Here is a 23,681-nt window from a genome sequence, read left to right on the forward strand (position 1 = left end):
ATTGTTTATTACATTTATTGAATTCTCTACATGCCTCTTAACATCTAGATTCTTCGATGTTTCAAGAAAAATCGCTAATATACACAAGATTTGTATTTATACATAAGTTATATATAGAATAAGGTGTGTGCCCTCAACTCGCTTATCAACATTAAACTGAAAATGCTATTAACGTGGATGGGAGCTTTATCAAAAAAGAAAAATAAAAACTTAAAGCATAAGAATTATTCATCGAAATTTTGGGAGAGTAAGAAGTTAGCCGCCAAGTTTTCATTTTTTTCACAAGCGAAATAGGCCTGCACTACTAGGTGTTCGGGGAAGCCCAAGGCTTTCAGCCTTTCGATGGCGTCCTTGTCTTGTGGGGTGACTTGGATCATGCCTTGTGGCGGTCCGCCTGCGGCTGCTTGAGATCCTCCTAATGCACCTCCCCCTAAAAAATAAATATATTCTATTAACTGGACACAGTATCAACTGTCTAGTATATTTAAGGGGATGGGTACGTATTTTCGGCTGCAATGCTATTCAAATGGAGATTCATTTTTTTCGAATCCTGAGAAAACTAATAAGTATTGTTGAAAAATTTAAACGCAGAATGAAAGATTACGTTTTTACTGAGGGCCGAAAGTTTCTGAAAACTTCTATAATTTTATTTTAATAAGTTACAGGGGTGGAAAATTAAGAGAAAATTTAGTGTGATTTTTAATTTCAAATATCTCATTCTAAAGAAACTTTTTATGTATTCTAAGGGACTTTCGGCCCTCGATAATAATTAAGTCTTTTATTCTGCGTTTAAATTTTTTAAAAATATTTATTAGTTTTTTCAGGATTCGAAAAAAATGGACCGTGGTGATATTTTCCAAATCGAACATTCGCTATCTTTGTCATACAACGCACTGAGTCAAATAGAATATGATGACAAGACAGTGACAGTTTTAACTATTTGACATGGTATCGGGAATATTTTGAGTTGTTGATTAAATAATATTGATAGTGTATTTGATAAATAATTGATTTAAGACGTGAACTTAATAAAAAGTTATTTATTGTTTATTATTTATGGAAGATCCAAGTACAGAATACATCAGGATATTATATTCTGTGATCCAAGTATTTTTTTGTTAAAGATGTTCAAAATTGTAAGCGTTCCATAGTAACAATATATGATTAAAAAATCACTTTAATACTTTTCCTCTTTTCTCAATTAAGTATTAGTTTTTGTTGTACATATAAATTATTACAATCACTGAATATATAGTTAGTGAAAAAATTATCGCATTTATTAACTGAATTAATAATTTGCAATTATACAAATAACAGTTATCCAAGAACACTCAAAAGCCATCTCTTTAAAATTAATGATGACATTGTCAAGTAGAATGACATTCTAGTAACGTTTACATATCCATACCTGTGTGAATTTTACTACACATAATTTGCCGTGTAAAGACAGAAAAAGTAGGGATAGCCGTAAAATATTTGCGAATTATGTACCGATGGCCTTAATAAATAATTTTGTGCTATGTTGGGTCAAATTTTGACTTCGATTGGAACTGGTTAGAAGTCTATACAAGCACACGTGGTTATAGCCAATATTAATTGTAACTTTAATAGACCAGAGCGGATCTGTTTTGAGGTGAATGTGAGAGGTGGCATTCGGATTTTTGCAAATAAAGTTATGTGGTAACTTCAATAATAATAATAATTGACTTATGCTCCTTCTCAAATATGCCCGGAACATTAATAAAAAAATTAAAACATTTAAACATTTCGAAAAACATAGTTTTTTTCTAATTTCTTTGCTTATATTAAGTGCATATTCGCATATTTTGGATAAATTTTATAAGTGCATATGTATTTATTAAAATTGCATATAATCAGATTTTTTTTTACCTCAAACGACACAAACAGAAAATTTTTTAAGGAGAAATGGGGAAGACTCATAGCTAAACAATAAATCTGAAAATTCTCGTGGAACCACTTTCTCTTAATATCCTTAATATCTGTCTTTTACAATTTAGAAGGCAAGGATACGACGAATAAAGGAGACGAAGGGGATTCTACAACATGCAGTCAAATTTTGTTAGTAAAAAATTTTTGTTATTGTTAAGTGATGCTGCGCCATATGACCAAAGGTGGACAACATTTAAAAATATTTTTTTCAAATTTGTTACTTGTTTAGCACACGCTTTAAATATAGTAGCAGAAACTGTAAGGACAGAATTTCCAATGGTCAATACCCTTGTATCAAATACAAAAATATAATTAAAAGCCCTTCTGCGAGTACAGGTGTATAAAGACCATTTACCTAATGTGCCTTTACCACCTGAACTTGTGATAACTAGATGAACATGGTTAAATTCTGTAAATTTCATAATCGATAATTTTGAGGGAATTAGATACGTCATTTTGTAGTTTAGATGTAGATAACTCAGGAGCTATAAAAAATGTGTGGATGTTTTAAAAAAACCGTTATTACAAAGTAATTTGACACATTTCCAAATCAATTTTGTACATATTGCTGAACCAATTACTAAATTAGAAAAGCGAAACATTTCATTAGACCAAAGAATTTAAATTATCAATTCATTAAATGAAAAAATTAAACACCTAGGGGAAACCAACAAATTGCATCAAAAATTCTGCACAGTCCTAAAGAAAAATGAGGGATATCAAAAAATAATTCAAATAAATATTATTATTATTATTTTTTTTTATTTAGATAATGCCTCGACAACTAATGGCCATTGGCATGGTAGGTACGGTAATTTTGAACAGTTAGGTACCTAGTGTCATGTGTAGTGTGTGTGTATTGAGTAAGTGTCTTGTTACTTTGCAAAGTCGACGTCATTGTCTTTGCAAAGAGACGCTAATTGTATCCGAACGTCTGCGGTCCCTCCGGTGAGTACCGATCCCACAAGGACAGAAAATATATTCATTTATTAATTTATAATAAATGAAAAATTTCTGACCCTGGTGAGATTCGAACCCACAACCTTTCGGATTTTTTTGATCCAAAGGCAGGCGCTCTTACCACTGAGCCACGGAGGGGGTCAATATTATTAAGATGGGGAAATGTGAAGATAATTTAATTTTATAGGTAAAACCCTCAATTATACAATATTTTAAGTTTGCTCCTTTAACTTCATGTGAAGTAGAAATGAGTTTTCCGTGTATAAACAATAATTATTATCAGATATATGGCTCAGTTTGTCTATAGAAAATTTAGAAAACCATTTAATAATCTATAGCTTTAATTTTAATAATTATATAATAAAGAATGATGATAAATATAAAGAATAAATGAATATAATTATGTAGTGTTGTTCTGAAGCTATTTCCTTGTGGCAATTTTATAATAAACTATTTTCAATGGGAAATAAGCCACACTTTTACAAAAAAAAATGATTTTATTAACGTTTCGCCCAAGTCGGGTGTCGTTGTCAAAATACAAAATAATACTAAATTAAACAGAAATGTTGTTGCTTAGTAAAAAATTCTTCTAAAAATTTATTTAATCTGACTCATTTATATCGGCAATTCAGACATGTATTATACATTTTAAAGTAGAAGACTTTAAAATGATATTGCCAATATTGATGAGTTGCGTTTTAATAGATCTCAAATATGTCAATACGCATGGGATAATGAACATAGAGTTCAGTGGAGAGATTCAAGTATAGCCCTGAAAGAAAGAGATAGTAAAAAGAGAAAAATCAAAGAAGCGGCTCTAATTATGCTAAATGAAACCAATTGTGTCGCAAATTCCTCGGTAGAATGCAGTAGGATGTGGTTACCCATACTAAAAGAGGAAGTCAATAGAAAGAAAATACCACGATTATAAGTCAGTAACATATCGAGTTAGTACATATTTTATATTTTAGTATTATGTATACAGGTCCAGCGATATTTAAACGGATCATAGCCAATACATGTATTTCGGCTCTAGGCGGTTGGCCAACAAAATATTTTCAAATAATTATTATATTATACAAGTACAATACCTCAGTCGACTGCTGGATTCTGAACTAAGCTATGTAAATGCAAAAGCCCGCCTACATTTACCATTTCATTCTGTTTTAAATCAACCGAACGAGTCTAGAGGTGGGCTAATTTACGATAGTGATATTTTATTCATTGTGATTTTTGTCTGTAACTGAATGAGTCATTGTGAAAACAATACATGTTACAATGTGTAAACTTTTAAGGAAACGTAAAAATATTTTCATTAATAGTTGGATATTCCGAGTGAATACAATATTTTAAAAGTGAGCACGTAAAGGTTGGAATAAATTCATTTTCTTGAGAATGGACGATTTTGGTAAAAAATCCCAAAACAGGTCAATTTTTATTTTCAAATTGCGACTTTTTGACATATGTATCATACTGGTGACATCACCCATCTGTACGTGATGACGTCATCTATAATTTTTTTAAATGAGAATAGGGGTCGTGTGATAGCTTATTTGCAAGGTAATTCAATTCTCTATTCAGTAATATAAACATTAACTAATTATTTATACAGGGTGTCCAAAATTTTTTTTTTTTGAATTATGTAAATTTATTGACAAAAAGAAGAATTTGTGTAATATATTTAACTTAAAATACATTTTACTGCTGTCAGAAAAAACAGGAAATAATGTTTATTTGACAAATAAATATTGTTTTTTGAATAAACTCAATATTAAAGCCGCCACCCACCTTCCTCTTAACAGTTTGAACATTTGATTTAAGCGAAAAGGAATGATTATTTTCCAAATAAACATTTTTTCTGTTTTCTGAGAACAGTAAAATGTATTTTGAACTAAATAAATTACATTCATCCTTCTTTTTATGTCAATAAATTTAATTCAAAACAATTTCTTTTGGACACCCTATATAAATAATTATGTAAATGTTTATATTACTGCATAGAGAATTAAATTACCTTTCAAATGAGCTATCACACGACCCCTATTCTCATTTAAAAAAATAATCGATGACGTCATCACGCCCAGATGGGTGACGTCACTAGTATGATATATATGACAAAAAGTCGTAATTTAAAAATAAAAATTGACCTCTTTCGGGATTTTTTCCAAAATTGTCCATTCTCGAGAAAATTAATTTATTCCAACCTCTACGTGCTCTCTGTATAAGTATTATGGGTTATAAATGAATCTTTCTGAAAAGCAAAGCAAGTTTAAATGTTTATGTATATATTTATATGTAAATTTAATTACGTTGAAAAGCATCGTCATTTTACCCAAAATATGGTCTTAGATTGTTTTCGCAATGACCGATTCAATTGTGATTTAACAGAGCAACGAAATATTCGTATATTAAACTCCTAATAAAAAGTGTTATACTACATTCGCTCTCGCGAGATTTTTTTTGAGACATTCGGAATAGGAAACGTACAACACAAAAATTCCTACCTCACACTATTAACTGCTAAAATCAACTCAAATCAACTTAATCTTTCATTAAAAAAAGAAGAATTATTAGAAATAGTTAGAGTGTCTACTAATCTCATAAAATTTTGTGAAGTTTATTTCTACAAAATATTTTTATTTTATACAATAAATAATTTTCTCATTTGCTATCAATACATTATAATGGTTTAAATAAATAAATATTGATTGACGTAAGGTTTATGTTATTTTTATGTCTGTTTACTATTAATAATATTGGATATGAGCAGGTGCGTTGGTTTTGTAGTAATTTCCAGTCACTTCTGACAACTGAATTTTTCAAAAAAGAAATTACTAATGTCAGTGTCAAAAAAAATCTCGCGAGAGCGAATGTAGTATACCACTGTGGACCATCGTAAAATTCTACACGTATTATTATTTTGTTTAGGTCACTATTACAAAATTGGGTTTGCTATTAGAACGCATACCATGCCATTAGTGCCAAACAAAAATAGAAAAATTTAGTAGTTTATGGAACGTTTTTATATAAGTGGATGATAATTATGCATCATGAAATATTTGTAAGATACAGCTGTCTTATCAAACTTAGAGAACGTAGAAAACAAAATTTTAATACATTATTGTTTCCTATAATGCACAAAATGTTAAAGGTGGTACAAAATGATGTGAAAATGAAACATTTTGGATGCTTTGCACACACAATAAATAAACTTTATTGTGAACGATGGCTTAAAGGATGAGGAAATCAGCCACAATTTAACTTAAAAAAATGATTTTATTGACGTTTCAACTTCTACCTCAGATGTTGTTATCAAAAGTGATACATATGAGAAAATCATTAAAAATTTAACCAAAATAAAAAATACCATTAGCCACTTTAAAAAGAGTTCTACAAGCAACTGCTAAACTTTTAGATTTTGAAAAAATCCAGGAAACGGGAATCCTCTCAAATTACTGCAAGATGTTTCCACATGTTGTAATTCGACATTTTATATGTTGGAAAGATTTATTCAGCTAGAAGAAATTGTTAAGGCTATTATAAGCATAACAAATATGTACGTAAACACTAGTTCAACAATGTATGAGTATTTTATTAAACTGTCGATAACTGTCGATTTCAACTTTTCTTGGCAGAATAAGGTTTCGACTAATTCCTTTTAAGGATCCAACAAATGCGGAAATAGCACAGAAAATAGAATCGCTCTTATTGGAGAAAAACTTGGAATGGAACAAAAAGATAAAGGATTTACGACTCAAATTTTATTAGAACATGAGAAAACATCTGCAGATCCGGATGATATTATGGGATCGCAGGATCAGCTACGAGGCACTACGACAAGCAGGGCAATAATAGAAATGCAAAGATTTAGGGAATGCGATCGGTTGCCTCGAAATGAAGATTCGTTAAAATGGCGGAGAGAAAATAAATATATTTTTCCTTATCATGCACAAGTAGCTCAAGAACGAATTAGTGTCATCGGAACATCAGTGCCTTGCGAACGGTTATTTCCAAAGCTGGTCTAATTATTTCTGATTGAAGAACTCGAGTTAATTATAAAAAGGCTAAAAGGCTGCTATTCTGAAATTTTAATTTAAAAGTACCAAATAGTAACTAATAAGTATTTGTAGCAAATACTGGTATTTAAAGTTTACTTTGTATTTCGTTTTTAAGAGGGTAGGCGCAAAATTTCGGGACAATGCTATTTAAATGCATTTATTTCTTTCGAATCCTAAGAAAACTAGTAAGTATTTTTGAAAAATTTAAAAGCAGAATAAAAAATTACATAATTACCGAGTGCTAAAAGTCCCTGAAAACTTCTATAATGTGTATTTTAATAAGTTACAGCGGTAAAAAGAAGAGAAAATTGAGTGTGATTTTTAATTTCAAATATCTCATTTAAATGACACTTTTTTATTCTAATGGACTTTCGGCCCTCGATAATAATGTAATCTTTCATTCCGCGTTTATATTTTTCAAAAATACTTATTATTTTCTTAAAATTCGAAAAAAATGAATGCATTGGCCCGAAATTTGGCGCCTATGCTCTTGTTAGATTTTCTAATAACAATTAAGACAATGAAAAAAACATGAAATTATTTATTAATGCAATATTATTTTCATTACAAAAACTACTTTTTGAATAAAATTGTTTCCTACCTAGACAAAATAATAACACCTGTTGAATTTTTTTGAACATTTTTAATTAGGAGTTTAAAATACGACTATTTTGTTGCTCTGTTAAATCACAATCACAGGTAAAAATTACGATGGGTTACCGTTACATGATTGCAAATACTTCTAGCCCACCTCTAGGTCAGAATCAGGTATAAGAATTATTATACGACCGGTTCCTATTTAAGGGTCCGCCTCGCGATCGCGCCAAGGAATAGAACCGAACCGACCGGCGACCTGACTACATGCAGAAGGCGATTGCAGAATTTGCAGATCCTTCTAGCTTTTTGTGCATACGCGGTACGAATAGATTATTTTATTTTTATAAGTTTAAGTTTATGGATACGTACCTATTTAAAACATATTTTTTCACCTAACATATTGCCTGAAGCTATTTCTTTGTGGCGTTTATGTAATTTATTATTCTAAATACGAAATAAGCCACAATTTAACTTAAAAAATTATTTTGTTAACTTTTATTTCGAACGTCGTTGTCAAAATACAAAATATTAATAATTTAAACAAAAATGTTGTTGCTTAGTAAAAAAAATCTTCTAATAATTGCCGATATGAATGAGTTAGAATAAATTATATTATTAGAAGAAATTTTTTTTACTAAGCAACAACATTTTTGTTTAATTTATTAATACTGTGTATTTTGACAACGACGTCCGAAGTGGAGGTCGAAACGTTAACAAGATCATTTTTTAAGTTAAATTGTGGCTTATTTCCCATTTAGAAAAATAAATTACACAAACGCCACAAAAAAATAGCTTTAGAACAATATACATAATATTATGTATAATGCCAATCATCATTATCCATAAATAGATACACATGAAATATTTAGGCACTATAAATATTAAAATAAATATTTTAGGTTAAATTATATGTTTTAAATACATATCCAAAAACTTATAAAAATAATAACCCATTCGTACTGCGTATCTGCAATCGCCTTGTCTGTGCATGTAGGTAGTGGGTTCGGTTCGGTTCTATTCCTTGGCGCGGTGCGGACCCTTAAGTCCGATTATGTACTTTCGGCTCATTCGGCTGGGCTCGCTATTTTAGTAAACTCCCAAAAAGAGAGATAGAAGTAGGAGGTTCTAGTTCAAAGATATTTTCTACATGCCAATGTTAATGTTGCTATGATTTCTGGTTTTAATGTCTGGAACTTTTATATTGGTCCACTATCTCAAATGCAGTTCAAACACTGTGTCTTAAAAAGCTATGTTCCATATTTCTTTAATTTATACTGTATAATATCTATGTATTATTAATATTATTTATAATTTAAAATAGCATATTATATTACATATTAAAGTCGGAATTTGGTATTAGATTTGAGAATAAACTAAATGTAAGCCCAAATACTTACGATGTCGGGATATTATCACGACATATAGCGCGAGAATTTTACTGCCACCTTTGCATTTGGTTGTTTTTCTAAAGACAGATCACATGCTATGATTTTTTGTGGCGGATATTCTTGAGTTGGGTTGACTTCATGTAATCAAACGGACTATCTTTTAGTAAAGTCGTCCCAGGAACGCAACTCATCAATATTGGCAATATCATTTTAAAGTCTTCTACTTTAAAATGTATAATACATGTCTGAATTGCCGATATAAATGAGTCAGATTAAATAAATTATTAGAAGAATTTTTTATTAAGCAACAACATTTTTGTTTAATTTAGTATTATTTTGTATTTTGACAACGACATCCGACTTGGGCGTCGAAACGTTAATAAAATCACTTTTTTGGTAAAATTTTGACTTATTTCCCATTGAAAATAGTTGATAATATTGATGTAGGTAATAGATATTTCAATATTTTTTTTATTCAGCTTAAATGCCTCGACAGATAAGGTCATTGGCATAAAATAAATAATTAAATACCTTCAAAACAAGGATTACTCCGTTTTTATTTATATGCATTAAATGCATAAAAGCATATTTTAGTGCATATTTCCCGAGCTCTACTTATAACTTGAAAACGATTTATTTTGAAGCAAAGTCGTAACGAAATAAAATAAAGATAATTAAATTTTCTATGATATACAACTGGTTTAAAATGTTTTTTAATTTATTACCCTTCGTGCAACATAGTAATAAATACAAAATAAGGGGGCAAAACAAGCCTGATCTTATTCCATGTTTTTCAACCTCTTAGGACCTTCGTAATTAGCTTAGAAAATTTCTATAATCTACTTAAACTGCTCACCAAATTTCATTAAAATCGACTTAATAGATTTTGCATAATAATTTTGCAATCTAAATGTTTTTAAAAAAGTTGTAATTTTTTTAATGTGATAACAACATTAATGTGGAGTTGCTTTACACTTCTAAATAACAAGAAACTTTGAAGGTCTGGTATAAAAATGAAATGACAATGATAATTCTATAAAATACTTAATTTTAATTACAAGGGGATAAACCTTATTTACGTATGACCACAATATACAAACATTCAGTGTTTTTAAAAGCATAAACAAAACAATCTGATTAATTCAACAGCACAAACAAATTTATTGTCAAACGTTTATACAATGCATTTAGATTTTGGCACAGCTTCAAAAACAAGTTCATCGTCCATTTATTTAAAACAGTAGATGCCATTTGACATAAAACGGGGTAGATTAAAAATTCGGAATTAAAACTTCAAATTTTATATTATTTTATTCAAAATATATCGCCACACAGAGTGTTTATGGTACATTCCATGTCAAATCACTCAGGCAAAAACTTTTGGATCTCCGATTTTTCTGAAACTTGGAGTATAGCTTCTGCGGGACGTAAAAATAAGATATTTAAGGTCAAAAAATCTTCTTTTTTCTGAAAATGTTATTTTATGCGATTTTACAGTGATTTGGTGTTTATTTAAACAAATTTGCAGTTTCTATCGTAAAGTATCAATGTAAACAATAATATTTTAATAGAAGGGACTCAAAAATGTCATTGCATTATAATAAGTTATTTTAATTCAAAACAAGTTTTTGATCAAATTTTATAGTGTAGAAAACGTTAAAATGCCGTTTTTTACATTTTCCTATATATATAAATCCCGTTCACAGCGTAATACGCCTTTGGGTTCCCGTTCGCCAAGCCTGTCTATTCTGCCAGTCTTCTTCATTTCCTCCATTACTCATTTCCTCCATTACTCATTTCACTCCATTTCCTACATTTTCCTCCATTCCCAAAATACATCATACTCGATTTGGCTGAAAATTTGCCTACAGATAGTCAAAACATAAAACTTTAAGTGGTTAGAAGGATTTGAATTATGTAACAACACCAAAAAAGTTACATGCAATAATATCAGACTCAAAAGTATATTAGTCCAGTCGGAATAGCATTTTTGCCCTTGCATGCCGAGCTGCCCAAAATTTTATTTTAATAATTTTTAGGGAGTAGCCTAAATTTAAAATCGCGAATGAATTCCTCTGTTACGTTAGCCGCCATCTTGATTTTTAAAGGAGAACCTGTTTTGCTCAATATCTCCGCCATTTTTAACTTTTCGACAAAAATGGCAGGAACTGAAATTGTTCCAAATAAATCGTATTTACAATTATTACAATTTCTTTTTAACAATTTTTTTCGTGAGGTCGATATTTTCCGAGTTAATTGTACTTCAGTAGATGCCTATATTTTTGACTATGATATTGCATGTAACTTTTTTGGTATTGTAATATAATTCAAATCTTTCTAACCACTTAAAGTCCTATGTTTTGGCTATGTGTGGGCAAATTTTCAGCCAAATCGATTATGATTAATTTTGGGAATGGAGAAAAATGTAAAAAACGGTATTTTAACGTTTTCTACACCATAAAATTTGACCAAAAACTTGTTCTGAATCAAAATAACTTGTTATAATGTCATATAATGACATTTTTGAGGCCCTTCTATTAAAATATTATATTTTCCATTGATACTTTACGAAAAAAAAAAAATGCAAATTTGTTTAAATAAACACCAAATCACTGTAAAATTGCATAAAATAACATTTTGAGAAAAATAGAAAAATAAGATTTTTTGACCTTAAATATCTTATTTTTACGTCCCGCAGAAGCTATATACCAATTTTCAGACAAATCGGAGACTCAAAATTTTTTTTAATCCAAAATTGAGTGATTTGAGATGGAATCACCCTTATACTTTTATACACCATATATACATAATTTATTCCTGCTAGATTCTATTGGAACATTTCAACAAAATATGCATCTGCACTATACTCAGTTTTAACGGTTTTCGGTTGCAGTTTTTTTGAGTAAAGGGAAATACCATATTTGGGAGTTTGATGAAATACTCCAGGTACCCAGCAAGTTTATTAGTTAACATACAGGGTGTCCAGAGACTCTCCTGGCAAACGAAGACTGGAGAATCATCAGATAATAAGACAATTTAACCAATTCACCTAGTCCGCAAAATACTTCCTAATGGAGCTAGAGCTCTTTGAAGATGGCACCTTGTTATTAGTTTTTTTAAATTCCTCCAAAAGGCTTCTTTTTAGAAAAACGAAAACTGGTACGCCTATTTACCTTCTAAAGATAAATCGATTCCATTAATTGCGACATTGTTTGCGAAATTGGTAAGGTTTCTTGACCTTACTAAGATCAAATATTCGTTACCTGTAATGTAATTTTTTGTGTGAAAGTTCTTTGTGCTCATTTTTATGTTTTAACTTTTCCGGCTACAAAAAACCAACAGCAACATTGAGCAATTTTTTTCAACAGACAGACAAGGTTTTCTTTCCATCAATAAAAAACTGCATAAGAAATAGAAGTCTTTTTATATCGTACATGAGATCCATCTCTCTTCATAGTGTTATTTTGAACTTTTTGACCATAGCTCTGAAGATGGCCTTAGAAGCCGAAAGCGCTCAGCTAGGAATAATATTTTATATCTTACACACTTCAAAAGTACACTTCTCCCTGTTTATCTGTACTTCGTATTCGTCTTCTTTTGTCACTCAAATTGTAAAGTGATGCACACCTGAATATGCTTTTGAATCGCGGAGTAATCTACAAAATAGAAGGGGCACAGCTGTTGAACGTTTCTCACTACGCTCTAGCGTGCTGGCAGAAAACGGCGGCAAAGCGAGTCGAAGGTGAGGATATTCAACATGCTGTATCTTTGGTAATTTTACTCCGATCAATCTGAAATTTTCAGAAAGAATTTTTGAATTTATGCACTTTGATTTAAAATAATTTAAAAAATCGAAAATTTCAAGCCATACTCTCCCCTTAAATTAAATAAAGATTAAATAGTACTCACCACTAGGTACAGTCCCACTTCCAGTCGTTGGTGCTCCCCCGCTGGCAGGTTCATTGAGCATCCTCACAAAAGACTCTTGATTCTGGGATATTAACTGTAACAAAGCAGGGTTGGTTGTTCCGATTTGTTGTAGCACAGCATTCAACAGCTGTGGGTTCTGTTGGATGACTTGTCTCATTTGTTGAAACTGGGGTTGAGTCCTCAAAAATGCCAAAGGGTCGTCTGATTCAGACTGTCTTTCGTCTACACCTGAGAGATCAGCAGTTTCACTGACCTGAAAAAATACAATCGTTCTGTAGAGTACTGAGCACATTCTCTCTTATGAAACTGGTCTCTTTATATTAACATGTAAGAGTTACAGTTGATCCACTGGATCTTTGCACATCGTCATCATTCATATTACAGGAAATAAATCAAAACATGTGAGCCAAACGTACCTCCGTTATAAGAATTAGAAAATGGCTAATACTATAATGGAGGTTTTTATACTTCAATTATATAAACAAAAAATAAAAAGTGAATAACCATTTTCAATTTCGTTGCAAAACGAAACTACAGCCGCATCATATTCTAGTTCAATCAGAGAGTGCAGCAAGCACCTCTACCGGTTTCGAAATTCATTAGTCTCTCATCAGGAGGCACATATTCTGCTCTGTCTGACCCAACGGATCTTACGGATTGCAACGAACGAAATGGCAGGGATACCCTAGCGGCAACTGCTAGCAAAGGACTAAGTTTTCAATCTAATAGCACATAAAATAACACCAAAAAATTACTCTACATCCTACCAGACTGAAAACAATGGAAATCTTCCCTGGTGACACCTTCGAGGCTTCTAAAATTTGCAAGCCATAACAGATGCTGAGACTAGTCTTTTACTTCAATTATAATTTATATACTTCAGTTATTTCAATTATTGACATATAGGTTGTCCAATAACATCTAAAGTAAATAAATATTTAAACCGTAGTAACCAGAAGTTAAAGCGTTTTTATTGAAAATAAGCAAATATGCAGTGCAGACATATCGTCAGACAATGTTCCTGTTAAGGGGATGGGTACGTATTTTCGGCTGAAAATCCTGAGAAAACTAATAAGTATTTTTGAAAAATTTAAACGCACAATGAAAGATTACGTTATTAGCGAGGGCCGAAAGTCCCTGAGAACTTCCATATTGTTTATTTTCATAAGTTACAGGGGTGAAAAACTAAAAGAAAATTTAGTGTGATTTTTAATTTCAAATATCTCATTAAAAATAAGCTTTTTATTTATTCTAAGGGACTTTCGGCCCTCAGTAATAAGTTAGTCTTTCATTCTGCGTTTAAATTTTTCAAAAATATTTAGTGGTTTTTTTAGGATTCGAAAAAAATGAACACAATGTCTGTGGTAATATTTTCCAAATCTATCTTTGTCATACAACGCACTCATTCGAATAGAGTATTGTCAGTCAGACAGTGACAATCAGTGACAATTTTAAATATTTGACATGGATTCGGGAATATTTTGAGTTATTGATTAAATAATATTGATAGTGTATTTGATGAATAATTGATTTAAGACGTGAGCTTAATAAAAAAGTTATTTATTGTTTATTATTTATGGAAGATCCAAAGCATATACACCAGGATATATTCAGTGATCCAAGTATTTTGTTGTTAAAGATGTTCAAAATTGTAAGCGTTTCATAGTAACAATATATTATTAAAAAACCACTTTATCACTGTTCCTCTTTTCTCGATTGATTATTAGTTTTTGTTGTACAGTAGATAAATTATTGCAATCACTGAATACATAGTTAGTGAAAAAATTATATTAATTAACTGAATTAATAATTAAGGCAGTTAATTATAGAAGTAACAGTTATCCAAGAACATTCAAAAGCCATCTTTAAAGTTAATGATGACATTGTCAAGTAAAGTTTACATATCCATACCAGTGAGAATTTTACTACACGTAATTTGCCGTGTAAAGACAGAAAAAGTAGGGATAGCCGTAAAATATTTGCGAATTATGTACCGATGGCCTTAACATAATGAATCGAACACCACCAAAATAAAATTTACTGATCATCATTCTATGGCCATCTTTGTTCAATGCATAGGTGGCTAAAATTAATTGTTTGTTTCTGTGAGTAGGAAAGAGACGTAGTATAAAAAATAATTCGTGAATAATTCCATACTTGTGCAAAGTTCCAATGGATCAATACTAACAAATAATAAGTTTAAATATTGTACTTACTGCCTCCTGATCATCCATAAGAGGTATACCATTTATCAAATATTCTACTGCCCTATCTGGATTATTAAAGCTAGCCCTCAGTGCTTGTTCAACTTCGTCTCTTGCATATCCCATATCCATAATGTTCCTCACCATGGTCTCGTATTCCTCACCCATAAGCAGGGTGGATTCGGCTACGCTACTTATAGTAGAAGGTGCTTCAGAAGCAGCTTGAGTGGTGGGGGCGGAGGCAGGTGGTGGAGTATCCTCTGATGCGACTGGGGTACTGGTGGGAGCTGGTTGTGTTGCTGGAGTAGCAGGGGTATTACTGTAAAAGATTCTCGTAAGTTGGTAGATATAACAGATCTGGAGTAAAAAGTAAACAATTAATACTTTTACAAGTTGAAGTAACATTGCTAAACCAACACCTTAATTCAATTTTTTTTAAATGAATAACCATTTTCAATTTTGTTGCAACATGAAACTACAGCCGCATCATTATTCCAGTTCAATCAGAGGATGCAGCAAGCACCTCTACCGGTTTCGAAACTTATTAGTCTCTCATCAGGAGGCACATATGCTGCTCTGTTTGACCCAACTAGGACAAACGAATGAAATGGCAGGGATGCCCTAGCAGCAACTGCTATCAAAAAACTAAGTTTTCAATCTAATAGCACATAAAACAACATCAAAAGATGTTACTCTACATCCTATCAGATTGAAAACAATGGGAACCTTCCCTGGTAGCACCTCTGAGGCTTCTACAATTTGCAAGCCATAACGGATGCAAGCCATAATGATGCGGCTGTAGTTTCGTGTTGCAACGAAATTGAAAATGGATATTCATTTTTGATTTACATGTTTACTCTGATTGGAGTATGAAGGGAACCATTCTCGTTGGAACTTTACTGCGCTGAGCAGATCTGACGTTAATTATAAATTGTAAAATTCCCTCATCTTCCTTAGTCTCAGCATCCGTCATGGCTTGCAAATTGTAGAAGCCTCGGAGGTGTTACCAGAGAAGGTTCCCATTGTTTTCAATCTGGTAGGATGTAGGGTAACATTTTTGGATGTTGTTTTATGTGCTATTAGATTGAAAACTTAGTTTTTTCAATTTTTTTTTATTTATTATATGGGGATATAATGTGTGAAACAAGATAATTTTATCTCACCGATACTATTTAACTTGATATTGGACAATAAGTGGGACAAACTTTGCGAACATCATCTTTGTTCTCTTAATTATAGTCTTGCTGATCAGAAGGTTTCTTTTCATTCCATATGTTTTTTTGCCTTTCAGAATTCTTTCCTCTGTTCTCTCTTTTCTGGTTTTACCTATTGTTACTCCCAAGTAGCTAAAGGTGGATACAGTTTTAAATTTCAAACATTATTACCGATCAACTTCAACTAGTAGTATATGCAGATGATACTTATAGCGAAATCGAGGATGACACTTATAAAAGCAGTTGAAAAATTAGATAAGGAGGCAAGAGAGTTGAGTTAGAGATAAACCAGCACAAAACAAAATACATGACGATAGGGAAGGATGACATAATAACTCAGAATTATCTAATAACAGAGAATCATAAATTTGAAACTGTATCCACATTTAGCTACTTGGGAGTAACAATAGGGAAAACCGGAAAAGAGAGAACAGAGGAAAGAATTCTGAAAGGCAAAAAAACATAATGGAATGAATAGAAACCTTCTGAGTAGCAAGACTATAATTAAGAGAACAAAGATGAACCTACATAAGACCTTAATAAGACCTGCTGTTACATATGGGATGGAAACAACGACGATTAACAAGAAAGAGGTAGAAATAAGAATGAAAACAAAAGCCGCAGCCTTGTCTACTGGTACTGAAACCTGTCGTGACATGAATTTTATTCTTATTTGTTTTAATAAGCATGTTTTAGTTAGCCGACGTTGTTTAGTTATTTCTTCCATTATTTTAATTAATAAAAGCAAATTACGGACAACAATATTCACACAGTTTTGAACTATAACGCCATATTGAAATCTTCAGAATGAAAGGAGATGGCAGGTTTTGGCAAAAATGGCAAAGATAGTTCAAAATATGTAAAAAGTGGAGTTAGTGGATATTGGAATTATGTATATGACTCAACTGTGTTTTGACGGTTCCATCTTGTTCATTCTCTAAGTAACCTACCCACAGCAGCCTCTTTATGGTGTTTGATGGACCTAATAATACTAGGTTCACTATAAAGGCGGTAAAGCTCAAAATTACAGCATCTATGCCACAATCCTTTTTCTGCACGCCTGTATAAATGTGTCTAGGGATTTTATTTTTAAAACAGCATAAAAGTTCTTCATAGCTTTTTGTCATTATCTATGTTTTTGACATGTAAGTGAGGATGGGCTTGATAAAAGTTCTATGTATTAATAGTTTTATTCTTTTTGTGACTATACTTGATGTTAAAAGTTTCTTTAATCCATAGTATAATGACTGTGTTTTCAGTGCTTACAAAATTATATGTTTTACCCTCGGTTTTACCGAAACACTTTTTAAACAATTTAAATCGGAATGGGACGTTTCGATGCCGCCGGTTCATCGCCGGCCGTTTCGATGCCGCCGGTTCATCGCCAGTCCATTTCATCGCCGTCATATCTTACATTTCCTAGAATTCCTAATTAATACTAAAAATAACTAATAATTGTAACTGTCGAAAATTCGGAAATATATCAGATAGCCACTAATTGACTGGCGATGAATCGGCCGACATCGGCATCGAACTGGCGGCATTGAAACGGCGGCGATGAAACGTCCTAGACCCATTTAAATACAGTAGAGCGTCGATTATCCAAATGTCAATCAACTGAATGACCGCTTATCTGAACTCCTGAATTATCGTATAAAAACTTGATTGAATATGCCTAAACATAAGCCCTTTCTATGAAAAATAAAAACGAGATTAACAAACGGTTAGAGGGAGGTGAATTTGCAACCAATTTATCCAATGAATACAAAGTTGGTAGGTTGGTAAGACAGATAAAAAAACAAAAGACGGACATAAGTTTTGTTTTTTTTATTTCTACGGGACAAGCCCAATACAGTTACTAGATCCTAGGGAGTTTTAGCTTTGTTGCATATAATTTGTGATGCCAAACTGACACCGAAAATCAAATTTCATATTTTTTAATCCATTCTGAAATACTTTGCCAGACACATGGTTAAAAAACATGTAACACAGCTGCTTGTAAATGAGTAGGATTGCTTCGGCAGAAGAAAATGGACGATTTCTTAATGCTTCATGCTAAAAAAATCTTCATTTTGTTGCAAATTTTTTGTTTAATTTCTATCCTATTTGTCACTAAAGATATACATGTATGTATGTAAGTATGTAAAGATGTATGTAAACAAGGTTTTCATTTGCCTATGGGTAAATAAGATTGCTATGTCAATACAGTTCGATTATCCGAAAAAATCGATTTTTCGAGCACCCCTGTCCCCCAATTAGTTTGGATAATCGATGCTCTACTGTACTAGGCATGATCATTAGCATGGAAACATTTGTAATCACCTGCATTATGCGTCAACTTTACTATTTCCAAATCGTTCATGAACTAAACATATCGCACCCTCAGTGCAAGACTGCAGTAACTCAAAATTTTATGAAAATGAAGTAATCATGGAATTCGATTGTAAACATGCATATCTATCCCCTGTAAAACTTTAGTAACTTTCAAATGCTTAATGGGCAGTGGCGACGCGTGACTTTTTCTGAAGTGTTACCAAAACCAGATGCAAAAAATCTTATTATATGGCTAAATGTATATATACACTCACCGGCACAAAATTCCGCCACCCAAAATTTTTGATTAAGTATGACAATCTATAACTTTATTATTTGTACTTCGATTTTCAAGATTCTTGCACGAGTTTGTAGGTACATGTATTGATGTCAATTGCTAGTATTCCGGTAACAAAATTTTTTGCTTAGATGGCATTATACGGGAGTGAATGTAAGCGTTGTTTTTTCTCCTAACTTTAAAAAATTCTGTGGAAAAATTGGAGGGCTGATTTTGTTTCATACCCTTTTTGTATTATCCTGGAGGTATCACTAAGGTCTTGTTTTTTGAATTATCTGAATATCTCTTTTCTTGTAAGAGCTGTAATTAAAAACACTGCTTTGAAGGTTTATTTAATTAAAAATATCAAACGCACTAAAATTAACAAAAAACAAATTTAACAAGAAAACAAAACAATTCAATAGCGGTTATGTCCACCTCTTGCAGCAACGACTGCTCGCAATCTGTTTAGCATCTAATAAAGATGTGTTTTCCTTGCTTGGGGAATAGCCCGATATTCCTCTACAAGGGCCATAAATGTACCAACTTTTCTAGAGGTCTAGGATGACGGCAGATAGCTTCATCCCATAAATGCTCAATATGATTGAGATCTGGGCTGCATGTGGGCCATTCTAATCTTATCAATCCAACCTCAATTGTATGAGTCAATCAGTGTTTTTATTTACAAAAAATGGTACAGCTCTTACAAGAAAAAAGATATTCGGATAATTCAAAAAACAAAATGTTGGTGATGCCTCTGGGATAATATGACAGGACTATGAAACAAAATCAGCTATTCCATTTTTCCACAGAATTTTGTGCCGGTGAGTGTAGCTTCAATAATATCATTTTGATATGACTTGAAACTCTCGAAAGAACAGATGTTTCTAGATGTTGACAAAATTTTTGATCTTTTTTGGCAATTAATGTTAACAATTCCCCGTAATTGCCTCGATTGTCAGAGTCGTCGCACTCAAAATGATCACGAAACGCTAGTTCTTGTTTGGCCCAAAAACATACAGTATCTATTATAAGTGTGCTAAGGATATACCTATCTATTTTTTTAACAAACTCATTATGTTTAGCAATATTTGCTTTAAAAGCTTAAGAGAACTTTTGATTTTTGTTTTGCCAAACTGAATCAAATTGGGTATACATCTTACATGTAGGTAACAGAGAAATTTCATGTCTCCTTTTTAAAAATCTAACACCATTTAAATCGTGAACCTGGTCCACCCATTTTTCTGTAGAAACCAGAAGACATGCCCAACAATACAGTATATTTTTCTTGCAACGATAATATAACCAAGGATTTTCACTGTACCAACTAAATTTAAAATATCGAACTACTTTTGTTGATTCGTTTTTTAAATTGTTTAAAATAGGTCTTTCATTTTTAATAATCTCATTTTTTTCTCCAAAATTATACAAGGAGAATTACTTTTCAATTAGTTGATCGATTAAGAAACGACACTCATCTATGGTTAACTGCACGCACACTTTTTATAGGTACTGTCACCAATTTTAAATTTGGTAACAGCCCTACTGATACACAGCGCGCTTATGCCATCGCTTATTCAAAATTTTCAGTCACTACCTGGTCCTGAGCGCCAGCGTGCTTATATAACCATTGTCACCAGAAATGAGTCTGGTAACCGAGTATAATAAAGTGCAACGGAGTCACATAAACTCGCCAATATTTTCGTGTCTACGAGTAGTTGGCTATTTAGTGAGATATTTACTGAGTTAGGTACTATTACCACATAATATAATAATATATTTCTATTGGTAAATAGAATTATTCATCGTCATAAAACATTTATTTGCAAGATTTTTAACTGTTACCAATGGTAACAGTGGTTACATGGACGCTTCGCCAGTGTTCAATATCTATATCTGTGGTGTTTAATTTTAATATACAGCGCATCTACGTAATCCATTAACGGCTGAGACAATAAACAAAGATTTTCGAGACCAATCTATTCATGTAAATTTTATGTCCTTCGTGTGATATTATATTTATTATCCATAAGATGTGTGCGATGTCGTTTGACCATTTATTTGTTAGATTGTAAAAACAGTTATCTTAAAACTTGTGTATTGACAATACTGAGAGGTCAAAAATATCTATTCTCAGAAAACTTGCCAAAGAACAGCCAAAAATTCAAATGGCCAAAAAGAAAGATTTGGTATACTTATGCCATTCGGGTATGATACCAGAAGCCCACCATACTTTTATAAAAATTTTTTTACACAAGATGATGTATGAGGAGAGGACAACAACTACGGTAAAACCTGTCAGCAACGGCCACTAAAAATGAAAGAACTATTGGCCGATATAGAAAGGTGGCCGGTATTGCCAGTTTTTGTAGTCTAGATATACATAATTGGTTTGGGGAATTTTTAAACTGGCCGTTAGTACAGGTGGCCGATGTTGGCAGGTGGCCAGTAACACAGGTTTTACTGTAAAAGTAAATGTGTCTACACTTTTTACAATTTTCTCTGTGCAAAACTGTTGTAACTTTGAAATTCTAATAGTAAATGTGTAGTGATTAACAATTTTTTCCGTGCAAAAGTGTTGTAACTTTGAAATTCCTAATTTTTTTTGCATTAATATTATTTTATTTAAATTTCTATTTTTGGTTAATGTAATATAGGCTGAAAAGCATGCAAAATCATAATCAAATGTTAATTTTTCTTAAAACTTGTGTCTTATTTCACCGATATTAGCACGAAAATAAACAAAATCGTCTATATCTCGAAACTTACTTATTTTGACTTACTGCAGTCTTGCACTGAGGGTGCGATATATTGGGTGACAGAGGATTAAACAAAGACAATGTGTTTAGTTCATAAACTTTCCAGTAGACAGGTGGGGCCTATAGGGTCTCAGCCATGGAAACACATTATAATTTTGTTTCACCTCTCTGTTGGAGGGTTAAACACTAAAAACACTATTATTAACAAAAAAAGGAAAATTAGTAACATAAAGGGCACTGCTCGTAAGAAATCAAGAAAAATCTGATGTTTGAAAATGATTCAAGTGCTTTTTTATTTCTCGTTTATATATGCAGCACAAAAAAAATAAACAATAGGACTATAAACCAACGAACTGTCAATACTGATGAAATGGGCAAGAAGTGAATTTAATGCAATTTTTTTTAACACTTTTAGGAATCTGTGTATGGAGAAGAGCAGCCACAGACAGGCAAGGGTGGAGGCAAAAAATAAAGGAGGCCAAGGCTCAATTTGGGCTGTAGTGCCGTAGAAGAAGAATTTAATGCGTCCAGGATGAGAGAGTATAGTCAGGGAAGGATAGAAGATAATCGCCATCTTTCATAAACAAAAAAATTGATAGTGGGAGTCAGGGTTGCCAGATTGGGGTAATTTCCCACAATTTTGGAGTAATTTGAAAGCGTCTAGGGGAATTTTTCTAAGCAGCAGAAATGGTTGGGAGATTTGGGGGGATACATAGAACTGTATATTATACTCTCATATAATCGAAGACAAAGGATCTATGAATTATTTCCAGTCACCCACTGTTGATAAGTAGTATAATTTTGGTTCACGGTTCTCTACATTTGACTACTGATTTATTAAATTGCAGCAAAAATTTAAATTTGGGGAATTTGAGGGAATTTCAGTTTCTAAGTGGGGGGATTTATAAAATCACATCTGGCAACTCTGGTGGTAGTTGTAGCAAATTTTCCCTGGCATTCTCTGTCTCTTTCTAGGTCCTCTCTCTTGTACGGTGGCCGCAATCTCAGTTCACTGTTTGAATGGGACAGGCCATTCCATCAGTATTGACAGTTCGTTGCTATAAACAGTAGTATAATCACACTATTGACATGATTTTTCCTCAAATACTTAATTTTCCTTGGTAAATTAGTAAATAAGATTTTATAAACAAACCTGGCTGGAGTAGAGTTTCCATCTCCACTATCTGTTTTCTCTGGTTGCTTTGGCTTTGTAACCATAACTACAATAAATTTCTTTTCATCGATGTTATATTCTGACAAAACTGTTTCATCTGTAAGTATTTTGCCTACGAAAACAAAAGGTTTGTTACACAGTGTTATGAGAAACACAATACACAGTTCTACTAACCTGCATAGATCAGTCTCTGGTTTTCAGAAGGATAATCTTTTCCCTTTTCCGTTTCAATCTTCTGTTTAAGTTGTTTAACCTAAAACAAACAAGCCGATAGCGGAAAAATAATTAAATTAATAAGTATGTATACAATACCGTTTTTGTCGCTTCTATATCTACAATAAACGTTTGTTGCTGAAGATTTTTTAGTGTCACCTTCATGTTGCTCCTTCGAAATTAATAAAACAGTCTTAAAATAAAGTAAATAACACTATAAGCAGCTAAATTTTTGTCCACTGTTCGCTATTTTCGGCTAAATATTTCTGTAAGATGATATAGCAGAACTGATAAATTTGGCGGCCATATTATAGTGACAGGACAGATTGCATACTATATTATTAATCTATGACAGATTGCTTTCAAATGTCACAATACATATGAGGCGTATTCATTTATATTACCACCGGTTGCTGGTATTTAAAAATCTCTAATTATTGCCAAATCGAAGTAATGTATAATTATTATTCTAGAGATAAAGTAGTAATTCTGATCTATTTATGATTAAATCAAAATTATTCATTCTAGCCACTAAATTATAAATATATTTCAACAAAAAGAACTTTCGACATTTCGCGAAAATTTGCCTATGATGGATATTTATTTTGATTTTTTGATAAAGTTTTTAGGTTAGTTTTGATTCT

General features: G+C 32.0%; 1 protein-coding gene across 1 annotated transcript; it reads right to left on the reverse strand.

Moving 5' to 3' along the window:
* Positions 1-23,409, reverse strand: LOC114328298 (UV excision repair protein RAD23 homolog B). Its single transcript, XM_028277120.1, has 6 exons — positions 23,137-23,409; positions 22,999-23,077; positions 22,804-22,936; positions 15,100-15,406; positions 12,863-13,136; positions 1-430 (listed from the first exon to the last, which is right to left on the reverse strand). Exons 1-6 carry the CDS (start codon positions 23,200-23,202, stop codon positions 225-227), a joined length of 1,065 nt encoding a protein of 354 aa, XP_028132921.1. The 5' UTR covers positions 23,203-23,409; the 3' UTR covers positions 1-224.
* Positions 23,410-23,681: the final 272 nt, after the last annotated feature.

This window comes from Diabrotica virgifera, chromosome 3 (assembly GCF_917563875.1).
Source record: "Diabrotica virgifera virgifera chromosome 3, PGI_DIABVI_V3a".
NCBI classification, from domain to species: domain Eukaryota; kingdom Metazoa; phylum Arthropoda; class Insecta; order Coleoptera; family Chrysomelidae; genus Diabrotica; species Diabrotica virgifera.

Bases quoted from the DNA above. Each gene is read 5' to 3' on its own strand.
- LOC114328298 (XM_028277120.1), bottom strand. From the start codon at position 23,202: ATGAAGGTGACACTAAAAAATCTTCAGCAACAAACGTTTATTGTAGAT. The intron at 23,078-23,136 runs GTATTGTATACA...TGTTTGTTTTAG, and splicing joins ATATAGAAGCGACAAAAACG to GTTAAACAACTTAAACAGAA. The intron at 22,937-22,998 runs GTTAGTAGAACT...TTGTTTTCGTAG, and splicing joins CCAGAGACTGATCTATGCAG to GCAAAATACTTACAGATGAA.